Genomic DNA, 23708 nt, shown 5'->3' on the forward strand with positions numbered 1-23708 from the left:
TTCACGTTAACCCAAATTCGGGGGTCGACGTTCGTCCCATCCCGCGTGGTCCAGGTTAAAAAATTTGTCGGAATGTAAATGGAAAAGGTGGGGGTACATCAGGAGGGGTTGTTGTACATTTAACAGCCCTCTATAGCCATTTGGTGTGTCCCTTTGAGAGAAAGAGCGAAAAGCGAGGAGGGGGTGGGCCTAGAAAAAAAAAAAAAAAAGTTGTGGGCACCTCCTCAGCCCCCCCTTTTTTTGCGATGGCCCCGGGGCGGACTTGTGGTGGTTGAGGGAGGGGAAGAAGAGGAGCAGAGGGGCTTATTTGCATCTTATTACCCTGCGTATACTGGTCTGATATAAAAGCCTGTACAGGATCGTCGAGCCATCAGACACACGCACTGTTTACCCGAGTGAGACCAAGAGAGGCTTGTTTTCCTCGCTCGGGACAGCATTTTATCAATCAAGTTGGGGGGGGGGGGAAGAAAAAAAAAACAAGGACTCACAACTTTTTGCGCAAGATCATTTGGAATTATTTCAAACAGGGATTTCCACCAAGGACCATTCTGTTGCGGATTATTTATTGGCCAAAGAAAATACAAAATTATACAACAGAGGCTCGTATGGGAAAATAGACAATCATAAGGAAAGTGAATTTTGACTTAAACGGAAGAACCCATCCAAGTTTCTCCATGTTTTTTTGACTTGAGCTGCAACAACTTGTGGAGTTTTGAGCGATTGTTTTGAACGGGCTGTCAACACAATGGGACGCTTGTGTCTGCCCTTGTTTGTCACTCTCTCCCTTTTCACCTGCCAGGTATTGTAGCAATTATTTAACGGCATCGCGCGCATTTGGCCGCGCTTTTACGCACCGATTTTCTCCTTTTTTCTGCAGATTTGAAATGTTAACGCGCCTAAATGACAGCTTAGCCTACTTCTGACTGTTTGCCTGCTTGTTTGTAATATCACTTTAGGTTTTGTGCTCGGGAGTGTTTGAGCTGAAGCTGCAGGAGTTTCTAAACAAGAAAGGGGTGGCGGGGAACGCCAACTGTTGCCCCGGCGGCGGCTCGACGCAGCAGCCGAGCCACCAGCAGTGCGAGTGCAAGACTTTCTTTCGGATCTGTCTGAAGCACTACCAGGCCAACGTGTCTCCCGAGCCCCCCTGCACATACGGCGGAGCGGTGACCCCAGTTCTGGGTTCCAACTCCTTCCAGGTGCCCGAGACCAACGCGGACACCTTCACCAACCCGATCCGCTTCAATTTTGGCTTCACATGGCCGGTGAGTGACTCAGGCAATATTGATGTGTCTTTTTTTTTTTTTGTTTTTTTTTTTTGTGCGTGTTACTGTTCAGAATTAAAATAGAGCGATTTATGGTCTAATTCCATCGCAGCACATTTGCTCTAAATGGCGTTAAAACGCAGCAGATGCTCCCAAAATTGTGAGGGTCTTTGTCAGTAGTGTGAGAAGGTCTATTGTAGTAGAGTGTGTGTGTTTGTGGGGTAGGGGGTTTTGGGGGGGGGGGGGGGGGGGGGGGGTCGCGGGGCGGCGGGGTTGATGTTTTCACCAAACGCCTCACTCCGACCAAGCGTGGTGGGAAATTTAACATCCTCCGAGTTTGGCACATCATTGGCAGCGCAGCGTGAAATTCCGCCTCGTTTGCTTCACGACGGAGTCCTAATGTAATAGCAGCAGGGCCGTGAAAGGGAAGCAGGTAGTCGTGAGCCTTATTAGGCCCCTAATCAAGACTGTTCAATGAGGCTATGAAGTTTATTGAGAGGCGTCCCTTTGCAACCCCCCCACCCCTCTTCTTCATGTGGCTCTGCAGGCTGAGCAGCTGTTGACTCTCCTTGTCTCTCTCTCTTTTTTTTTTTCTCTCCCCCAGGGGACGTTTTCACTGATCATTGAGGCACTGCACACAGACTCCCTGGACGACCTGGCAACAGGTGGGTGACAGCCAGAGAAGCGGCTCGTGTAACCTGAAGACACGCCAGCAGGCTAATTGTGACATTGTTTTCCTCCTTAATGGCAGTTCATTGACGCTGAAAAGAACAACATAGAACTTGTCACTCGTGATAATAACATCTGAATTAATACCTTAATTTTGCGTACAAAGAATTAAGGGTGGGGATTTATAATAATCTTAACGGCACCCTCACTGTGTTGCATTAGTAAAGGCAAACAAGAAGGTGGCTTTAACAAGATGTGAGATAAAAGACACACTTTGGGCAGGTGTCACCTGCTACTCTTATCTTATCACCTAACGCTGATGGTGATAAAGTAACCACAGCTCAGAAGAGTGGTGATAAAAGAAAATGTGCTGGTCACTGTGTAAAACCGATATGCAGCCAACTGTTGCTGATTTTGTCATTCTCTGGAGAATACAGTGCATTCAAACTGACCAACGAGTTGCCGTGTGGTCGGCTTTTACAGACAACCCAGAGCACCTCATCAGCCGCATCACCACTCAGCGTCACTTGACAGTGGGGGAGGAATGGTCCAAAGACATGCAGACAGCCGGCAGGACGGAGCTACGTTACTCGTACCGCTTCCTGTGTGACGAGCATTATTACGGCGACGGCTGCTCCGTGTTCTGTCGACCCCGAGACGACGCCTTCGGACACTTCACCTGTGGAGAGCGTGGCGAGATCATTTGCAACTCTGGCTGGAAGGGGCAGTACTGCACCGAACGTAAGTCCCGATTAGTTTGTTTACATCCAACCTGCATGGGATATAACCGGTGCGGTGATGCTGCTCCTGTTAAGTATTACTAAATTTAAATTCACTAATCGTCTGAGTAGCGCAAATGCATCATATTCAGTCATGCCTCAAAAGTTGACTTATGATAATATCATCAAACGGCATCCAGTCGTTTCATTTATAAAGTTCGTTCCTCCAACAGTCACTTGGCCGTCGCTACTGTTCAAGGACCCCCAAACCCCCACTCTCTCCCTGTGTCCTAATGCAGGGCCCGTGTGCAACAGGCGTCAGTTAGTTATCCCCAAGCACCAGAGGCCTCCATTCTAATGAGCCGCAATGGCTCCTCAGTAATTCACACGCCGCGTGCCTTCCATTAGACCACTGGGGCCTCCTCACCCCCCAAAACCTCCTCCCCGATTGGCCAAGTGGGGGTCCTGCATTGTTGTGGCCCGAGCCGGTGATTGGCCAAGCGGGGCTATGTATTGTTGTTCAGGGGGCAGCTGCTCGGTGCGAGGAGACAATAGAGCAGCTGTCTGGTGGTTAGCTCCACACAGACCAGCTGGCCCTGGGAGAGAGGTGGTTGGAAAGGGGGTGTGGGTTGGGGGGGTGAGAGGAGAGACGGGAGGAGGAAAGGAGGGATGCTGAAGGCGAGAGGGAAAGAAGCAGAAATAGGGCGGAATGACGGCAGAGGGAGAAGAAGCAGATTGGCGAGGGCGCTATAGGTGTACAGTTGCGTAGGTCGGTTGGAAGGGGGCGGTGGGCAAGGCTGAGAAAAACGAGACTTAAGGCCCACAGTCAAGAGGGAGAAAGGCGTCTTTGTGTGGGGTGCTTTTGTGTTGGAGAGCAACCATGTTAATAGAGAGGGCCTGTTGGCTGCTATGGTGGCTTTGGACACCAAAGGAAGGGGGGGGGGGTCTCCAAAGCCACCATAGCAGCTAAGTCCTGAAGGTAAACAGTCCAGCAAATTGTGCAGCACAGTCTAAATACTCTGCACTGAGTGGTCTTTATCAAGAATGGCCTCCTGACCCCAATTTCTTCCGCTGTTTGACTGTTTTGCACTGTGGCACCTGCGTTTTTATTGGTCTCCTATCAGAGTGTAAGACTAAGAGACAGGTGGACAGGTAAAGGAAAGTCGCTAAACAGCCAACAGAACAATCGCACAGATTAGGCCGCTGAGGTGATGAATGCATTTTGCTTTACTCACCTTTGTTGTTTTTCCTCTGCAGCAATTTGTCTTCCTGGCTGTGATGAAGATCATGGCTTTTGTGAGAAACCTGGAGAATGCAAGTAAGTTGAGACATGACTTGTTGTCCCCCCCCCCCCCCCTCCATTTTAAACAGACACACACTTGGGTGGGTTTGTCCTGGCTTTGTTACTAACAGCATTTGATTCATGGTGGGTTCCAGGTGCCGAGTGGGATTCAGTGGTCGTTACTGTGATGACTGTATCCGTTACCCGGGCTGCCTCCATGGTACGTGCCAACAACCCTGGCAGTGCAACTGCCAGGAGGGATGGGGCGGCCTCTTCTGCAACCAGGGTGAGTCTCTTGGATGTCTGCCTTTAGTTACAATTACAGTTCCAAGCATGTTAAAAGATTAAACTTTCAGCAAAACTGTGCTGTGAAATATTTGATATATTTTTAATAAAAATAATAAATAATTTTTTTTTAACAAAATTGTAATCACAAAATGTTTCCATAATTAATCTTGATTAATCATATTTTTCTACTTTTGCTTCTACTTATTTCTTCAAAGCTTGTAAAAGATATTTACTTGAGTAAAATCTTGGAATTACTGTAAAATCATCAAATGTTTATTCATATTCCCACCAGAGACTCCAAGTTTGGCTGCACACTCAGTTTAACTGAGTTATTTTTTTTAATGATTTAATGACATTTAAATGAATCTCCAGAGTTAACGCTTTAATTTTGACAGCCCTATTTTTTTTATTGCCGTTTCCAGATCTGAACTACTGCACACACCACAAGCCATGTCTCAATGGTGCCACGTGTACGAACACAGGCCAGGGTAGCTACACTTGCTCCTGTCCGCCTGGCTATACAGGTGCCAGCTGTGAGATTGAAGTCAATGAATGTTCTGGAAACCCATGCCGCAACGGTGGCAGCTGCACCGTAAGTATCAATCTGAGTGGGTTGTCAATAAAAATGTTAATCGAAACAAAAGAAAGTACGTAATGTTTTCTTTTTAATATAGGACCTAGATGGTAGCTATAAGTGCACCTGCCCACCTGGTTTCTATGGAAACAACTGTGAATTGAGTGCCACTAGCTGTGCGGACGGGCCTTGCTTCAATGACGGACGCTGTGTCGACAACCCAGAGGGGGGTTACTTCTGTCAGTGCCCCATGGGATACGCTGGATTCAACTGTGAAAAAAAAATTGACCACTGTTCATCCAACCCCTGCTTGAATGGTAGGTAGTCCTCTGCTTACTTGCTACACTGACAAGTGAAATATCCGTGATTTTGACGCTGACTTCTTACTACGTTTCCCTCTGCAGGAGCAGAATGTGTGGATTTAGTCAACTCATACCTCTGTCAGTGTACAGAAGGGTTTTATGGTACCAACTGCGAGGACAGTAGCAGCAGCCTCCCTGGACACTGTCTGTCTTTTCCATGTCAAAATGGTGGGACATGCCAAGAAGGAGTCAATGGCTACACATGCACCTGCCCTCCAGGTATGAAGTCATATTCAAAATGCAGAGGTGGCAAATCTAGGTCCAGAAAGTAAATACCCTGCCACAGTTTGGCTTTAGCCCCAGGTGCTAGCTAGCTAGCTCCCATGGTGCTCATTTTACCTGCTACGGACGGAGCAAGCTAGCTAGCTATAGCTAGCATCAGGGGCTAAAGCCAAACTGTGGCAGAGTTTTTACTTTCTGGACCTGAATTTGCCACCTCTGTCAAAATGACTTTATTGTGTTATTTGAGAGCAAACCAAATCAGAGTTGTCAAATCCCGGTCCAGATAGTAAAAACGATGCCACAGATGCTTCTACCCAAGCGGCAGGTAAACAAACTCCCGGGTAGCTCATTTACCTAAAGCACTGTGGCTATAGCCAAACTGTGTCCCGGTTTTTACTTTCTCGACCTGGATTTGACACCACTGTACAATAAGCAGACTCCTAAAACTGGGTTCTTGTGCAGGGTACACCGGCAAAAACTGCAGTTCCCCCATCTCCCGCTGTGCTCACAATCCCTGCCACAATGGAGCCACTTGCCACGAGCGTGGCGGACGCTACGTGTGCGCCTGTGTGCCAGGCTACGGCGGGCACAACTGCCAGTTCCTCTTACCAGAGGTTCCCCAAGGTCACCCAGTGGTGGACGGACCGGACAGACGTTATTCCTCACTGGAAAGCGAAAGCTTCGATGATGATGACGACAATGACGACAGCGGCTTCCCCTGGACGGCCGTGTGCGCCGGCGTATTCCTGGTTCTGGTGATGCTCATCGGTTGCTCCCTGCTGGTGGTCTACGCTCGGGTCAAACTCCAATTGCGGCACAGTCATCGCAGCGACAGCGTCCGTAGCGACAGCCACGAAACAATGAACAACCTGACGACCACCAACAATTGCCTCCGCAGTGACAAGGAGCTGGTCACTGCGATGACGACATCCATTAAAAATACCAACAAAAAGGTAGATTACCATTCCGAGTTGGCTGGTTCACTTGGTGGTCTGAGTGGGCTTAATGGACTCGGTGGATCGGAGAAGCAAGGCTTTAAGACTCGCTACTCCAGTGTGGAGTACAACCTCGTCCATGAGCTGCGGCCTGAGGAGGTGTCACTGTGCAAACAAGAGGAGCATGACTGCACAGGAGAGGAGTCTGATACCGAGGAAATATGCAGGAAAAGACAAAACAGGTAAATTGTGGTCAAACATACCCGAAAATGAAGCATAGATGGATAAAATACTTCAATTCCTAATGTACCGTCATTTCTTCTGTCTTATAGTGAAACATCAGAAGAGAAACAAGTGGAAGAGTCGCCAAGCTGCAGCGAAACCATGAATCAATCAACCATCGATCTGAACCAACACGCCACCAGTGACCTTAAATACCAATCATCAAGTGATGTCAAATACCAGTCAAGCTGTGACGTTGAATATCACTGCAGTGCCAGCGGCGAGAGCAAGTACCATAGCGCTACAGACACCAAATACCAGTCTGTCTACGTCATATCGGACCAGAAAGACGAGTGTTTAATCGCTACAGAGGTGAGACAATTTGTTGCAAATCAAGTAAACTTGAATTAGACTGTCAGTAAGGTATTGCAAGTTGGGTTGGAAATGATTGATTCATCTTGATTGCCTTCAGTAAAATGAAACAAATAAGCAGTTATATACAGAATTTTACAGGACATATGGTGAAGCCTATGCTTTTTCTTTTTTTTTTTTTTTTTTTTTTTTACAAAAAAATTGGGGTGTCGAAATTACTGAGATAATTTTGAGTTAATTTAAAGTTCCACCAATTCTTTACTTGGAAAGACTGTACTGGGGGAATTCCAGTCGCAATGCAGCAGACACATCCACGTCAAAATTTAGCAGTAGTAAATTTAATAATCATGCATAAAATTGTGCTGATTCGGATCAAGTTGCATTTTACAATTTAAAAAATGTGCAGAATTTCACAAGTTACTTCATGTTAACGATTATATAGCTCTTAATATGAAGCGAAAAATGCACTGAGCTGTCACCGTCTTCCAAATGCAATTATGCCATCTAGTGGCAGAAAAATGACTTCAACACAAATCAATATCACACTCGTTTTTTTTTTTTACAGTCCAGTACATCTTTTTAATTTAAACAAAATTTTATGAATTATTATGAAATGACTGTATCAATGACTAAAAGAAGCAGTCTTTTTTTTCCACTTTTATGTTAACAAGAGTATGAAAGTAGAATATTTTTATTGTACATTTAGAACAGATTTAAAATTTGCGATTAATCATGAGTTAACTATTGAAGCCATGCAATTAATTACACTAAAATAAATGTAACCTTCTGACACCCCCACAAAAACTGTTTTGCAAAGTGATGCTTCACATTCATAATAAAAAAAAAATGCTATTCGTCTTTCAGGTATGATACCCATCTGGACCAAGTTCCTCTGGACGATGGTGGTCCTCGCTAACCCTGAGCAGTACAGCTCAGCTTGTCTCCGGGAGGTTTTACTCCTGCGGTTTGCTGCTGTTCCCTGGAATTTACTGAAGGATCTTGGAGCCAAGGTGCCACTGAACCAAGTGCAGAGTCAGTGAATTTTGGACAATGCTGACCTCAAATGAGGACATCAGGCTCATACTTGGTGCGCAGCGATATGATGTACCTCCAAAGCACCCGAAGCAGTGCGGGCCTTGTTCAAAGTCGAAGCAACTCGTGCTATCCAGTGACTTTTGCTGAAGAACGATGGAAGAGCTTCATATAATATCGGCATCGAGGTGGATTCCATTCATTTGCTGTCGATGAACAAGGCAGCACTGACCTGGATGATGAAATAGTAGTACCATGGAGTACTGATTAATGAACAGAGTAGTACCTTTGGAGTACTGAGAACTTATCTTGTAGTACTGTGCTATGTGCTATGGTTATTAAAGATGACAGTGCGTGTTCTGTGCAGTGCCGCAGAGGACAGAGTGTAGACATGGCAAGGGTGCGAGTCTTTTCCACGGCGCAGTATTCTCAACTGTAGCCAATTTCTTAAAAGATAACAGCAAATTTTTAAGTGGTCCGACTGCGCATCTTTAAGTCTGCAGCACTGGCAGACCGTGTCGGCTGAGCTGGTTCTCAGCAGAACATACAGAACCTGAAGACTCCAGTAGGGACTGCAAATCGATCCAACGTGGATCCTGTTGGGCCATACTGGCCCCTGACCCTGAAGGTTTGGATACACAGGGCAATGTTTTTAGCGAAATATGAATTAATATTACAAAAAAAAAAAAAAGTCACTGAAAGTAATCAAACACAGTTCATGGAATGTTTTATTACCACTATAGAAATGACGATGTTGTGTTTTTATGTCAAACCATGAAGGGAGTCGTCCGAACTGCCAAGACCTCCTTACACTGCGCGGGTGTCATGTGTGTCACGTGTGTTTATGAGATGTGTAAGCACAGACAAGGTCACCTGTGTCTTAACTGTTAGCCGGTCATCATTTAGCCACCATTGCCCTTGCCTGCTCACCATTGGCTAGCATCGTGCGATTCATGTTTTTAATCTTATTTTTTATTATTGAAACAAAGACGTTGTTTTAATTTAATTATTGTTATTTGTGTTCCAATTTTGTGTGATGTTTTGTGTTATAATTTATGTTTGATTGTTTTTTTTTTATTTGACAGATAATGTATGTATGTAATGTATGTATGTATGCGTGTATGTATGTGTGTATGTATGTATGTATGTTTGTATGTAAGTATGTATGTTAGGCACTTGAGACCACTGTGACTGTTGTATTTAAAAGAGAAGTTGTATGTACAGAGCCTGTCGTTTTTATTACTGGAAAACAGCGCAATATTTTTCCAAAATAAAAGAGGAAATATTAGTACACGTGTTTTGAAATGCTTGCATTCCCGTTTGGTAATCGCACGACGTCGCGTGAAGTCAGGCCTGTTGATATGCGTGGAGAAAAACATCCAGTACGAGAAATGGAAACAATTTATTTCCCACGAGATATTTTCGTCTCCAGTCAAGACAATCCAACAAATAGTAGAGGGATTTTTTTTTTTGTTGCCAAGTGATAGTGTCGTGGTATGTGTTTGCGTGTGTGCGCGCGTGTTTGTGTGTGTAACAGGGCAGAAGACTGTCTCCTTGTGGAACCGCTAAATGAGACAAAGATACACCCCATAATCATAGACCAATTTGCAAGACCAGAGTCATCTCTTTATGCGTGCGTGTGCGCATGTGTGTGAATGTGTATGCATATGACACAGACATCGCTTTATGATGCTATTAGTTAGGTGTTTGACAGATTTGTCAAAGAAAGTTTTGTCCGAAGAATGTGTTGAGAATCAGTGTCTGTGTCTGAGCAATTGTGTGCGTGCGGCTGCGTGAGTGTACAGTATGTGTGTGAGCTCTTGTTTAAAGCGGAGGGATATTTTTAGCTCGAGAGCGAAACCACAGTCTGGATTTAGTCCCGGTGGCCCCTGTCTGACTATGATGTGCGTATGTGTACGCGTCCCTGTGTATATACATGTCATTTGGTGACCACTGGGTGTGTAGAATAAGTCATCAAAGAAACTAATTTGACTCAAAGTCTTATAAATACTTGAACAAAATGTACACACTCAAAAGTATTTGGAGAGTTATTGCCTCTGTGCATCCCCATGATGGCTGGCTTTAATTTAAGAGGTTTCGCAAATACATGACACTGACCATTTTGAAATTACAGACATTTTATGTAGCGTGTTTTCATTGGCTTAAAAGTGTTTGGACCTTTGGCATAATTATAAATACAGTGTCATATTTTTCACTTGGGTGAAAATCCTTTGTAATCAATGGTTGCTTGTTAGAGATTTAAGTATTCGTTCTCTTTTGACATGAGTGAAAAACGAGCCATTACTTTGCCATCAAAAAGTCAAGAGACGACGTTTGTCGTCAAAACTGGCACATTTTGATTTTCGTGCCAGGGCATGCTTAGTTTGGGTATTTGGCAGACCGTGTACTCTGCCTTTCTGGGCGTTCCAGTGGACCAATTGCGTTTTATTTACACCTGACGATTTGGTGACTGGAAGCCGTTTAGACTTTCAACCACCTCGGAGCAGGTCTAAGTTGTGGCACTGGTGAATTTGCGACTTTGATGGATTTGATCGCGGTGCAGGGATTCATTAATATGATAACAGTGTGCATCAAACCCTGTAAATCATTGTAGAAATGAATGAATTGAACAACTCATTATTATCATTATCTTGAACAATCTGGGTGGAAGGCAGACGACAAGTTCCTTATAAACACACTTTGTGTGCTTTGATCTTCTCCTTCTCCTCATTTCTCCCACACTGAATTTAAAGGAAATGAGGGGACTACCACAACGATGCGAACACGACTTTCTAACTTGCTTTCTAACTTATGAAAATACCAAAAGAAAGAAAACTCCACCCATGCACACAATTAGACCGCGCTTTGTGCTAGACTGCCTCTGGGCACGGAAATAGGGCCCATCATGTTTTTGGATCACAAGCTGTTGCTTTCTTTCACCATTCTGATACAAGAATACAAGAAAAATCTGATTCCAGAAGAGAAAAAAAAGTAGCTTAAAAAAATATGTTCACATCAAACATTACTGACAAAATAGTTCCTCCAGTACTGTTCATGCAATCCTCATTTCATGGTGACAGTTTTTCCAAAAGTCAGCATAAAACTTAGTTTCCATGTAGCCAGTAAGGCCAAACGCAAAGAAAACAACTTGTGTTTGGGATGAGCTGGACTATCACAGCATTCCGAATGACGTGACGCCCGCGACACGCTCAAATGACCATGCGCGGCGGGCAGGCGGAAGCGGTCACTGGGCCGGCGCTTATGGGCAACAGTGGGATGTTTTGCCTCGCAAAGACTGCGACTGTGACCGCTCAAAAAGTATTTGCTTGTATTACACAAGCGGCGGGCGGTTGTTAGCACATACCATGGTAAGCTTTTTAACTTAACTTTTTTTTCACTGCCACAATAGCTTTTTCGCTGAGTTGGAAAATCGCAGGAGACAGGCTTAGGGCCTGTCCTTTGTTGCCGCCAGGCTGTCCTGCGGCCACGAACAGCCGCACACACTCGCATCGTCCCTCTGGTGTCAATAGTCGCACAAAGCACTGGTCACTGGATGCCATATGCTCAGAGAGAGGAGTCCTCTTTGAACTTCCGAGGGACATAGGCTCAGTCCTTCATGCTAAAATGCACACAGAAGGCCATAGTGGATGTGTGTTTTACAGAGAGGTAAAAAAAAATGGCAGGCGAATTACGGTACCCATCATGGTGGATATTAAAAGTACGCAAACCTCTGTTCAAATACCAGGTTTTTGTAATATAAATAAAATGAGACCATAATAAATCATTTAAAACATTCTCACCCTTTAATGTGACCTTTAGTGTGTAGAACTCAGTTTTTATTAAAAATAAACTAAAATAGTTCTCAGTTAATCTAACACTAGCCATTTTGCTGCGTATGCTAACCTTCTTGTAACTGGGATGTTGCTGAATTCAGAATGAATAAGATCACATTTGGGTTAAGTGAGAGTCAGCACACACCTGTCACCATTTAAAGTGCCTTTGATCAACCCCAAATAAATTTCAGATGTTACAGTAATTTTTCCCTGATGTTTTATTTTTACTTTCAAGCCGCATTGGATAGTCTCAAAATCTCCCAAACACGTGGGGAAATGTGTCATTGCCAATGAAATTAAGATTGAACTTTTGCCGTAATTCCAAAGCACAGACACAACACTGATCTTCACCAGAAGAACACCATGTCTACACTAAAGCGTGGTGATGGCAGCATTAACATTATGATAGGGTCAAGACAAGGTCGAAGGAATTACGAACAATTTGAAATAGAAGTCAGTGGAAGCACAAAATCATCAGCGTACTGCAAGAAAGCAAAAAAAAACAAAAAACAAAAACAAAACAAAAAAAAAAACAGGAATGAAGTTATTTGGGGTTAATCAGGGGCAATTCAAATGGTGGTAGATGTGTGATGACTGTTTAACATAAGTGTGCATGTGATTTGGTTAATTCTAAAAACAGCCACATCCCAGTTTTTGGAGGGTGTGCACACTTGTGCAACCACATTATTTCAGTTGCTTATTTTTAACTTCCTTCTCAACTTCCCTGTTCATGTTATAGAACACAATGGTAGAGACTGTTTTGGAATGATTTATCATGGTCCGATTTTGTGATACACAAAAACTTCGTATTTGAATAGGGGTGTGCAGACTTTTTATATCCACTGCAGGTACCAGAAAAAGTAGAGTGAAAGTACTGTACAACTTTCTATGATTCCAATGTCCCTTTTGACAAATCACTGTTAGCGTATGTTTTTCGTTAAAATCTATCAAAAATATTCAAAACGTTAATTTCTAAGCATCAGAAATCAAACAAAAAGTACTGTATGATAAAAACATTTTTTTGTCTGTATTAGACCCTCTCTTGCACGTTCACTCAATCCACACACGCCTTTTATTGTGGAGGGTAGTAGGCAGGACCGTATCCAATTCAGAGAACAGGCTGTTAAAGTGTGTCTCTGCTATAATCTGATTAAACTGTCCATTCATGTGTCTCTCCTCCAAGAAAATCTTAAATGACTTTTTTTTTTTTTTTTTTTTGAATTTGCATGACACTGTGATTCTTACTTTCAGTGAAAATGGAACCACAAAGTGTGTGTAACATATCGAAGAACTCCTCCCATGGACAATGCAACAGATTTGGCCTTTTTCGAACAATGCACTGAAATTGTGTTAAAAAAAAAAAAAATGCGATGTAGACCTTATTTATATGACGTCAAAACAAAAACCAATGAAAAATATGCCATGTTAAAAGGTGGCTCTATTAGATTTTGTTTTTTTTAAAGGTTTGTGATTAGAGTTTTGCATTCAGTATCGCTGATGTGACATGATTAATTTAAAAAATAATAAAAGGTAAAATTGCTACATTTATTTTTGCATGAATATATAAAATGAACGGCCTACGATAGTACAGTGTTCCCTCACTTTTCGCGGGTGATATGTTCCACGCCCACCCGCGATAGGTGAATTTCTGTGAAGTACAGTAGAGGTTAAAAAAAAAAAAAAAAAAAAGGATAGTTCCAAGAACAACAACAACAAAAAAACAAAACAAATAAATAAATAATAAAAAAAATGATTATGGTGTATTATGAGTTGATGTGATGGAGTACATTGTCACCAGGTTTTTTTTCCCTGACAAGCAGCAGGTCTCCTTAGAAGCTTCAGTGGAGAGGGCTACATTATTGTTGACATTGTTAATAAGTACTAGATAATTAAGCACACAATGGATATGATCAAAAAGAGGAAACTTGAGCCCATCTGGTTAAGGTGACCTACTTTTTCGGATGTATTAGAGGGCTGGATAGTCCCAGAAACAAGTGGCTGCTAACATGTTTTCATTCTTAACTGTTCATAGCAGGCCAGGAGCTCCTTTTTGGCAGGAAGGAAACCAATGAAAGTTAGTTCTTCGAAGGGGCTGCAAACAATTCAAAAACTATAAATAGTTGTCCAACCAAGGAGGTGCAGACAGGAACTGCAAGGGCATTAGGAGCATTACAATTACAACTTATATGGAACTGCTTTAAATTATTTTCAGGAGACTTTTCAAATCAGATTTTAGCTTCTATGCATTGCCATGTCAGTGGAATCTACCCAAGGCCTTCAGAATCACAAGTGCTGACACATGACACATACACACGTTAGCCGTGTTTGGTTGTCATATTAGTGTTCCTGATGGTCTTTATTTTGATTGTATTAATTGTCGAGGCAATTCCATTCGTGTAATCCTAAATTTTCTTTTTTGAGGTTCTTTTTTGCTTTCATTTCCTGTTTGCCATTCGGGTCACCAGAAAAGATGACTCAAATGCAGAATCACACCGATCGGGCACCTCTCTCCACTATATACTATTTTATTAGCATCACAATTTGTCATCAGGTCAAATCCCCATGCAGAGCGTCAATGACTCCAGATTTTTAGTGCTAAATCTTGTGGGAAAATAGAGATTTCTCTCTCAGCCGTGCCCCATTGTTGCTCGTGAACAAACGAAGTGACCACAGCAGCCCGAGTCGCACAATGACAGACAGCTTATTCAGCGACTTCATCTGTCGCCATTCCCCTGGGACTCGACTCTGATCTTTTCCCAGAGCTCCATCTCTCTTGTTGACTTACTGATTCTGGATCTGCCCCTCCTCCTTTACTTTTTCTTGTACTCAAACTCAACTAATATCTGCAGAATATTACTCTATTAAATGTTTCTGTTCCATTCTGCACTTGACCTTATGGCGAGTCGGTCCGCATCAGAGGTGATTCGATTTCTTATTTTTTGTTTGTTTTTTGGTCCCCCCCAAGTGTTGTTTATTGTCATCTCTCCCTGGGGGATTAAAGTGGTTGTAAAGACAGTCATTCCTTCAGAGACACCAGCTTCCATCAGCGCCTTCTGGCCATTAGTGGTGCATCGTGGGAACAGCTTGGCAAAGGACAATGATTGGCTAGAACAATGAGGCTGCACAAGGCAACACAAAGGGCACGCCCACTGCATGATGGGAACGAGTAGTTGAGGAAGCAGATGTTACCATAGAGGACACACAGGAGGGAAGAGTGAGTGAGAGAGGAGAGAGAGAGAGAGAGAGAGAGAGAGAGAGAGAGAGAGAGAGAGAGAGAGAGAGCAATCGATCCAGTCATATCACAATAAATTGGTCGAGCACATGACAAGGTAATGTTTAATATCTATATGATGAATGTATCCAGACACACTTGTTAATCACTTAAAAAACCTACTCGGAATTGGATTATACGAGTTTGATTAGGAATAATCTTGGCATATAGGTGGTCTGTGAAAGACTGTATCAGTGTATCTTCCAAAAAAACTATAAGAAAGACTCATTTTCATTGGGTGTTATAATATCACCTGCCATCAAATGCATCCCCAGCCTAAAAAAAAAGGAAAGCAAAATCCACCCTTATTTGAGATGCCAAAACGATATGTGGCTTCCGTGGTTTCTTTTTTCCAAGTGGCTCTTTAGTTGCCGAAAGTAATGTAGTATGTACCTCCTTACTTGCCGTACGCTGGTCGTGTGCGCCAGCGTCCTCGGAACTGCATATTTCCAACTATGTACATGTTATACAGACATGCCATTGCCACAGTACACAATACCAAACAAAACAACTTGCAACTTCACTTTGACAACTGTACATGACTGTCGCACGCCAATATTGATTCGTCATGTATAAGCCAGCGTATCTATCCATTATTTTCAGTAAGGCCATGATGGCTGTTGCAGATAAGACTAGCCATTAATCAAACAAAATCACACCACTGTTTGTGATAAACAACTCATTATTAGTATTTGAAAACACAAAATTAGCTACTATGAAAAATTTCATAATAAAAGAGTTTATTTGGGGGTGGGGGGTGGGGGTGGGGGGGGGGGGGGGGTTGGCACAATCATCTTGGTGGCCGGGCACGGACCCCTATGTCCCGCCCATGGCGAAGGGTGTGCATTATAAATCATTTTGTGAAGTAACGATAGAGGCAGGGAACTCCGCGGTTCGTTTTTGAGCAGGTGCCTGGGTTTGTGCTAGTTAGCAGCGCGGCTTACATGCCAAAGAAATAATTACAGGAAAATTACTCCTCTAAAATATAAAATGAGAAACATTTAAAATGAGCATGGTCTTCATTTAGAAGCATAAGGGAAGAGGGCATAAAAAAGTACTTTGACTCAGGACTTTGAGATGACCAGGTACTAACCAACAAACTACTGTACAAAACCTCATACAGTAGAAGTAGTAAAAAAGTTTCTGCCTGTTTTTTTTTTTTTTTAAACATTTAACATTCCCAATACATTGACCACAAATAAGAGAAAATATGGTAACTTAAACATGTATATGTATGTATACGTATACTTGCACTTTTTAAAAAAAATATATATATATATATGTTTTGTATTCTTATGATGATTATGCGAGTGGTTTTAGAACGATGGTGTCATTAAAATGATGGGTTACTGGAATAATGACTAAACATGAATAAAATGACTTTACATAATGTATATAGGTGACGCTTTGAATTCTGCAATAATACCTTTGTATGGGTTAAGCGTTGAAAAGAAGCCCTAAAAGTCCAGAACATTAGATGTCACAGTCAAATTGAACTTTGAACTTTAGGATATACAATGTCCTATCACCTCATCATTTTACCTTATTGGGTATTAATGTGAAATGCGGCCATAATCAGTGTATGAATTTGGCGGTTATGGCCAAAAACATGTTTTTTTGCCAGTCCACAGTGACTTTGACCTTTGGACTTTGACCACTGAACACATCCCCACGTCTAAATGGAGGTTAGTGTCACATCTAAATATGGACCCTCAAGGCCCGAATCTAGCTCGGTGGAGTGGGCGGAGTCATGGCTGAGTGGAGTGGTCGAGCCGTGACAAAAGCGCCGGCGCGATTTATGGCCATGGGGTTCGAGACGGAATATATTTATTTTGTGAGAATGTCTGATAATGAAGACCCAGACTTCTAAGGCCTACCACACACCGAGCGAGTGGCCGAATGAGACTGAATGGACAATTACGAAGAAATACAGTCGGAGACTCACACACATACACGCCAATCAGTGAGAGTGAACTGGCAAGTACTAAAACGAGGAAGTGTGGATATTTAACGGGCTGTTGGAAATGACTGCCCCTTTTGTTGACTGTACTCGTGCAATCTTGCAACAGACTCTCCAAACTTCGCTTTTTCATCCAGGAGTATAATATAGTTAATACAGTAAAGTATTATGCTAAGACATATCTATCCTGTAAATATAATGTATCAGTTGTGAAACTCAAGGCCCGGGTCCCAGGTCCAGCTCACCACATAATTCTATGGGGCCCGCAAAAGCAAATTCTGCTAACTTCCATGATTCTTCTCAAAATCTGTGAACCTACCAAAATGTCAAATTGTGATATCCGTGATATATCGCTGGCATCAGGCCAAAATCATAATTTTCCAGGAGATCCCAAAAACAGTATATTTATTTGTTCATTGCATCATCAAAGAGAGCAAGCCATTTTCAATATTCTGAATTGGTCAATAATAGGGGTGTCAAAATTAATGTTAATTTTGAGTTAATTTAAAGTTACTTTAACGGCACAAATTTTTTTTAAACTCGTGATTAATGACCACCATTTACTAGAAAAGCCTGCATTGGGGGTAATTCCAGTCACAACGCTGCAGACACGTCCATGTCAAACTTTAGCAGTAATAAATTTAATAATAGTGCATATATTTCTGGAGACTGGAGTCAAGTTGTATCTTACAATTTTAAAAATGTGCAGAATTTCACAAGTTATTTCATGTTAAAGATTATATAGCTCTTAATATGAAAAGAAAAATGCACTAAGCTGTCAAATGCAATTATGCCATCTAGTGGCAGAAAAATGATCTCAACACAAATCAATAATTTTTTTTACAGCACAGTACAGTTTATCTATCTATCTAGTATCTATCTATCTATCTTTTTTAATATAAAATTTGCCAAATTGTGACTTATGAGGTTTCAGTCTGACACCAGCGATATATATGATGCCATCTGCATTTTTATTAATGTGCCCATTCATGAAGTCGCAACCAACCAACCAACCAACTAGACACCACATTCAGACAATAATAATAATAAAAACAGGCTAAACAGCTGATGAGAACAAATCCCCTTGTGTTTGCGACAGTGCCGCGAGGGAACAGTTGTCCCAGACTAAGTAAGTAAATTGGGTTGGCCAGGTCGGCTCTATTGAAAGAAGAGGTGTGGTCACGATGGAGTAAAGTGTGCACTGGGATGTTTCTGTGATTAGATGCTTGCGTCCGTGTGTACGCTCTTTGTCTTCATCTGTGTGGTGTGTACGTGTGGGAATGGACTTAGGGTCTGACTCCTTGATTAATAGCCAGTGTGTGTATGTGTGAAAATGCTCCGAGTCCTGTTTCCATGCTAATGGGTGGCAGCAGATGGGAGAGAGGTGGTTGCACCAACAATGAACAAACGCACCAGCAGCCTTACTACAGACACTCCTGCTGGATGATTACAGGGCTCGGCTTGACCACTCTCAACTATACTTGACTTGCATGTTGGGGGTATGCTAATAGCAAACAGTGAGGGAAATAATAGAAAATGAGTGGGAAAATGCCTATTCCACGTAGATCTATCCAATCACAGCTGACTTTGGGCGAGAGACAATGCATGCTCTGGATTGGTTGCCTGCCAATCAAACGAAACTTACTATATACAAAAAGCAATTTGCGCTCACATCTAAGGTCAACTTTGAGTTTTCAAGGAACCTAACGTAAGTTTTCTGGAATTGAGGAATCCGGAGCAAAGCCACGCAAGCACAGTGAGAACATGCTAACTCCTCACTCGTCCACAGCGCTGCTACTGAGTTTATGACTGATATGAACTAAACAGCCACTATATTAGGTACACCTTAAAAATCTAATGAGATCCACACCAAGAAATGAATGACAAGAAATCAATAATAATGTTCAAAGAGATACTGTGGAAGGTCTTGTTAGGGAAAATAATTATTTAGTACGTATTTGCATAACATGTTGAAATCTAAAATTTAAAAATTCCACAACAGTCTAAATTAAAACCACACTATTTAAAAATGTCAAGTTCATTCGGTATACTGTCTTCAGTCTCTTCTGTGTGAGTATGTGTCAGTGGGTTAGTGCAACCCTCTGAATAAGCACAAATACCTCACTGATAACACGCCACTGATTAGAAGCAAGACTACTGTGTGTGTACATAATGTTATGTAGCCTGGCTGTGTTAACGCTAAAGGAAACTGTGCCTGTTTCCTGACGGGTTTGCTTTTTATTTTGCTCTCTTTCTTTATACATCATTCTCATTGAAGTTTTGGTTTTCTTGTTTCCCATAGGGTCCTTTTATTGTAATGTAACTGTTCAATTAAACTTACACATAATTTCACTAAATTGGTAGATTGTGTCTACCCAAAGCTATCTCCAATTAAGAAACTATACTGTCTAGCATTTTCTGCATTTCAGATGCAAACATTATAAATTACTTATATATTTACTAATATACCAGTACTTGTATTAAGAATGGAGACACTCACCGACGTCACGAGGAATGCTAAAAGTGCTGTTGTAGTGAGAGCGAACAGGAAGTCGATTCCCAGAGACAGGAAGTAACTTCATGGAAAGAGGAAGTGTTTGCCTGCATCCGCCTTCTGTCTACTGGATGTGGAAGAAAGCAGAGAGGGGAGGGAGTCAGTTGTCAATTCATGAGGGAATTCAGTTGTCAATTCAAGTGTCATTTTTTTTTATATCAAATTTATCATCGTAGGTCAAAAAGTGTGTCTATTTTATTATATATATTTTTTTTAATAAAACCAATCTTTATTCTTAAATGTTAATGATAAAAATGCACGTCTTCCAATTAAGTGGCAAAACCGGGTGTCATTTTTATATTCAGCAGGGTTGTCGGTATCTACTTAATGTAACTATTAAAGTAAATTAGAATCTAAGTTAGTTACTTTTTAAATCAAATAATCAGTAAGTAACTAAGTTACTTTTTAAAGGTAATGTCCATCCAAATCTTTTGAACATTTCTAAGCATATTTAGTGAAAATGCGCAAAACTAACATGTGACTTATGCCCATTTCCTTTTGGTATTATTTTGCAAATATTGTATTGAGAAGAGGAGCCTGCGCCATGTGATGACATCATACAAATGTGTGTCACTCTGCCATAAAACACTGTCAACAAAAGATTGTTTGCTTCTTTAAGTAATTCGAAAACATACCTAACTTTATCGTCCGCCACCATTGATTGTGTTTTCCTTTTAGCAATATGCTAAAAAATCCACCCACTCAAAAGAGTAAAAAACTTTCACGGATTTAACGCTGTGTGTTTCCATTCAGGTTTATTCGAGCAATTCTTGAACATTTAAATAAAAAGAAATGAATTGAAACGTACTTTGTGGCAACACACCACTTTCTTGAACGCATCGCTCTAAAGTTTGTTTTTCCTGTGCAATGGCTCAACTCAGACTTGCTTTATTGTCATGTGAACAGCATTTAACCCCATTAAAACTTCTGAAAGGGCTTTTAGCTGACCCCCACCACCACCCGACCATCCCCCCCACCCCACCCTACCCTTCACCACACTGTCCATGCTGCTTGCATGGATGTTGGACATCCAGGCAGCGCTCGCGATCATACAAACTCCCCAGGGAGTGGGCTTAAGGTGAAATGTCAGGGGTCAACACAGTGTGTGTGTCGGTATCGGTTAGTAGTTGAGGAAGTTTTAGGAGTTCACAGCAAGCGTTACATGCCATACACACACGCTACCATAGAGGACAATCAGGTGTAGATTTGTTCCAGACTGGAACTCACACTTGTATTTTACTGCCACAGGAAGAAGTAAGTTATAGTGGATGTGTGCTTGTGTATGTCTTTATGTGCAAATGTGCGTATATATGGAGATGGCACTCGATGGACAGATGGTCCTTTGTGCCTCCAGACACCTGCCAGCTGTTGCTCTGCTCCTCTTCACCTCCTTTTTTCTTTTAACCTATCCTCTCCTTATCTCCTTCTTTGCACCCTCGATGTTCAACTTACTGTTTTTGTACACTTCAGGGCTAAAGGTATGTGGAAGGATCCCTTTCAACCTAGAGGAGGAATCGGTGTGACTTTGAAAGAGTGAGCCGAAAGGTGTCCAGGTGTTAACGCACACATCTATGATTCTAAATAATTTAAATACTTTTTTTTTTTTTCTTAAGGAAAGTGCATTTTCCAAATGTGTTTGATGAACTATGAGGACATATAATTATTATATTATATTATATAATAGGGGTGTCAAAACTTGTGTGTTAATTTTGAGTTCATTTAAAATTCCTTTAACGCTCTATTTTATTTTATTTTTTACGCGCGATTAATGACCGCCCCTTACTTGGAAAGCCTGTACTAGGGTAATGCAGCAGACACGTCCACGTCAAAATTGAGCTGTAATCAATTTAATAATAATGCAAATATTTGTGGAGACAGGAATCAAGTTGTATTTTACAATTTTAAAAATGTGCAGAATTTCACACGTTACTTCATGTTAAAGATTAGATAGCTCTTAATATGAAAAGAAAACTGCACTGGGCGGCCACCAATGTCTTACAAATGCAACTATGCCATCTAGTGGCAGAAAAATGACCTCAACACAAATCAATATCACACTCGTTTTTTACAGTACAGTATATCTTTTTAATTTTAACTCAATTTCATGAATTATTATGAAACTATTTTCAGTGACAAAAAGATGCAGCCATATTTCTATTAGTTGAATATTTTTCCACACTTTTATGTTAACAAGAGTATAAAAACGTTTATTGTATATTTAGAAAGGACAAAATTTGCGATGCAAGTTAACTTTTGAAGTTGTGCGATTAATTAAAATTTTTAATCGCCTGACACCCCTAATATATATATTATTTTAAATAAATTATATATTGATTACATTTAAATTTCAAACGTGTTATTTAATGTGGGGTTGGTCTGGAACGGTATGTTTGTATCATCACAAAGATTAAGAAACCTATCAACTTAAGAACTTTAGAGGATCACTAAGATATTGAAATGGTACGAGTCCCCCACACTTGCTTTTAGTGACACGTCCGATCCTCCTGAGGGAGAAATCAGTTGGAAAAGATGATCGAAACAGGAAGAGAGCTCTGCCGCGTGCGTGTCGCTTTCCCTGCTGGGCGACACGTGGGTTTAAAAGAATCCGAGGCAATTCCAGACTCATTCATGCAGCCTGAGAAAACAATCGCGTCTGCTTTGCTGGGTGTCACTCTCACTCCTCGCTGTCTCTATCCTGGATTGCAGCTGAGAGTGGACAGCTGGCTGGCCAGTATACATGTGTCGGTATCTAGCTTTCTATGTGCATCTCTCTTTCTTTGTGTATGTGTGATCCTATGAGGTCATGGGTCAAGCGGCAGTTCACAGACAGCCAGGTTGTTCCCCTCCTAACAGGAAGGGAGGGCACTGTCCATATGCTGTCTTCACTCACACATATTCGCACACTCTTGAGTGCACTCACATATTCAAACAGGTACACGCCACAGTCTTCACCAGCACACTGTCAGGGCAGCCAGATGTTGAATGGGATGTCAAGTTTTGCCAATGGACAGAGCAGATAAAGGGGTATGATTAGACATAACACTCGATTTAAAAATGTCTTTACATTCTTTAAAACTTTCACTTACAGGTCGTCGACACATGCAGTACAACAATGACTGAAAGGTGCATGCCAGACCAGTAGATGTCACTCTAGTCTGTAAGGAAAGAGAGCCAACACTTAACACTAATACTGCATTCAATGAAGGTGGGATGTCGTAGCTCCGTCCTCAAACTGTTCAAAGTGAAAAGTAAACAACAAAGATTGCTGATTCTGATAAATTGTTTGTTGTTCTGGTTAACAGTCAGTCGAAATCACATTGGGTTACGTAAAGTTGCTTTTATAAAAAAATGTTTATAATTGTGTAAATTATGTTTTTCCTTTCTGTCTCTGTCTCTAGGTTCGCCATTGTCAAGTGACGTCAGATTTAAACCGGTCGGTGAAGTCAGGGTCCTTTTTTTTTTTTTTTTTTTTTTTTTTTTTTTAATTTGTAAAGGGGCGTTTCCGTGCACACTTCCTGGTATGAAGTCAGAAAAGTCCAACTTCCTATCTTCCTCGAATGCAGCATAATCTCTCACAGACTCAACTTCCTGTTTGACATCCATTTTAGGACTCCTAAACACTTAAACACCCTCCCTTTGTGATGAAAGTCATTAAAGGCCTATTTCTTTGAATGTCTCTGAAAGTTTATCCTGAGTGATTTTATAATGTGGTGCGGGGCATTTAAAACTATTATGACTCCCAAATTTGCTCAGAAAACGGCCAGAGGTGGCAATCAAAAATGTTAAACATGTTGAATGTGTGTGCTTGCCAATCCTTGCGTTCGACTGTGCAAGGGACTCAGTGTTTGTGTAATGTAAATGTGACAGTAGCCAATTTGGAAAACGTTGTTCAAAAATATTAAGACATTTTTCATTTAATTTCAGGACAGTGGTGTGAACATTTGCAACGTGTCAAAACGTTCCTTTTTGTGCCGTCTGTTTCCAAGTGTCACCTCAATTACCAACACTTTTGAACACATAGCAGGGTCGCTTTATTTGCTCAGTCCACGAGCTGGCGTTGGCCAGAAGACAGCTGCATACAGCTGTGAGATCGTCATACACACACAAGAAAAGCAGCTGTGTTCACTTTAAAAAAAAAAAAAAATGATATA

General features: G+C 41.7%; 1 protein-coding gene and 1 long non-coding RNA gene across 2 annotated transcripts; one reads left to right on the forward strand and one right to left on the reverse strand.

Moving 5' to 3' along the window:
* The first annotated feature begins 366 nt into the window (after nucleotides 1–366).
* On the forward strand, nucleotides 367–9209 carry dldh (dihydrolipoamide dehydrogenase). Its single transcript, XM_077519982.1, has 12 exons — nucleotides 367–799; nucleotides 957–1262; nucleotides 1867–1927; nucleotides 2415–2672; nucleotides 3908–3968; nucleotides 4088–4218; nucleotides 4643–4812; nucleotides 4895–5111; nucleotides 5199–5375; nucleotides 5841–6555; nucleotides 6646–6907; nucleotides 7772–9209. Exons 1-12 carry the CDS (start codon nucleotides 746–748, stop codon nucleotides 7775–7777), a joined length of 2418 nt encoding a protein of 805 aa, XP_077376108.1. The 5' UTR covers nucleotides 367–745; the 3' UTR covers nucleotides 7778–9209.
* On the reverse strand, nucleotides 7170–22777 carry LOC144017961 (uncharacterized). Its single transcript, XR_013283297.1, has 4 exons — nucleotides 22644–22777; nucleotides 22478–22516; nucleotides 19504–19624; nucleotides 7170–8171 (listed from the first exon to the last, which is right to left on the reverse strand). It is a non-coding gene; the product is annotated as an uncharacterized LOC144017961 (long non-coding RNA).
* Between the last annotated feature and the right edge of the window lie 931 nt (nucleotides 22778–23708).

The sequence above is a fragment of the Festucalex cinctus genome, chromosome 4, assembly GCF_051991245.1.
Source record: "Festucalex cinctus isolate MCC-2025b chromosome 4, RoL_Fcin_1.0, whole genome shotgun sequence".
In the NCBI taxonomy this organism is placed as follows: Eukaryota; Metazoa; Chordata; class Actinopteri; order Syngnathiformes; family Syngnathidae; genus Festucalex; species Festucalex cinctus.

Bases quoted from the DNA above. Each gene is read 5' to 3' on its own strand.
- dldh (XM_077519982.1), top strand. From the start codon at position 746: ATGGGACGCTTGTGTCTGCCCTTGTTTGTCACTCTCTCCCTTTTCACC. The intron at 1,928-2,414 runs GTGGGTGACAGC...CGGCTTTTACAG, and splicing joins CCTGGACGACCTGGCAACAG to ACAACCCAGAGCACCTCATC. The intron at 4,813-4,894 runs GTAAGTATCAAT...TTTTTAATATAG, and splicing joins GCAACGGTGGCAGCTGCACC to GACCTAGATGGTAGCTATAA.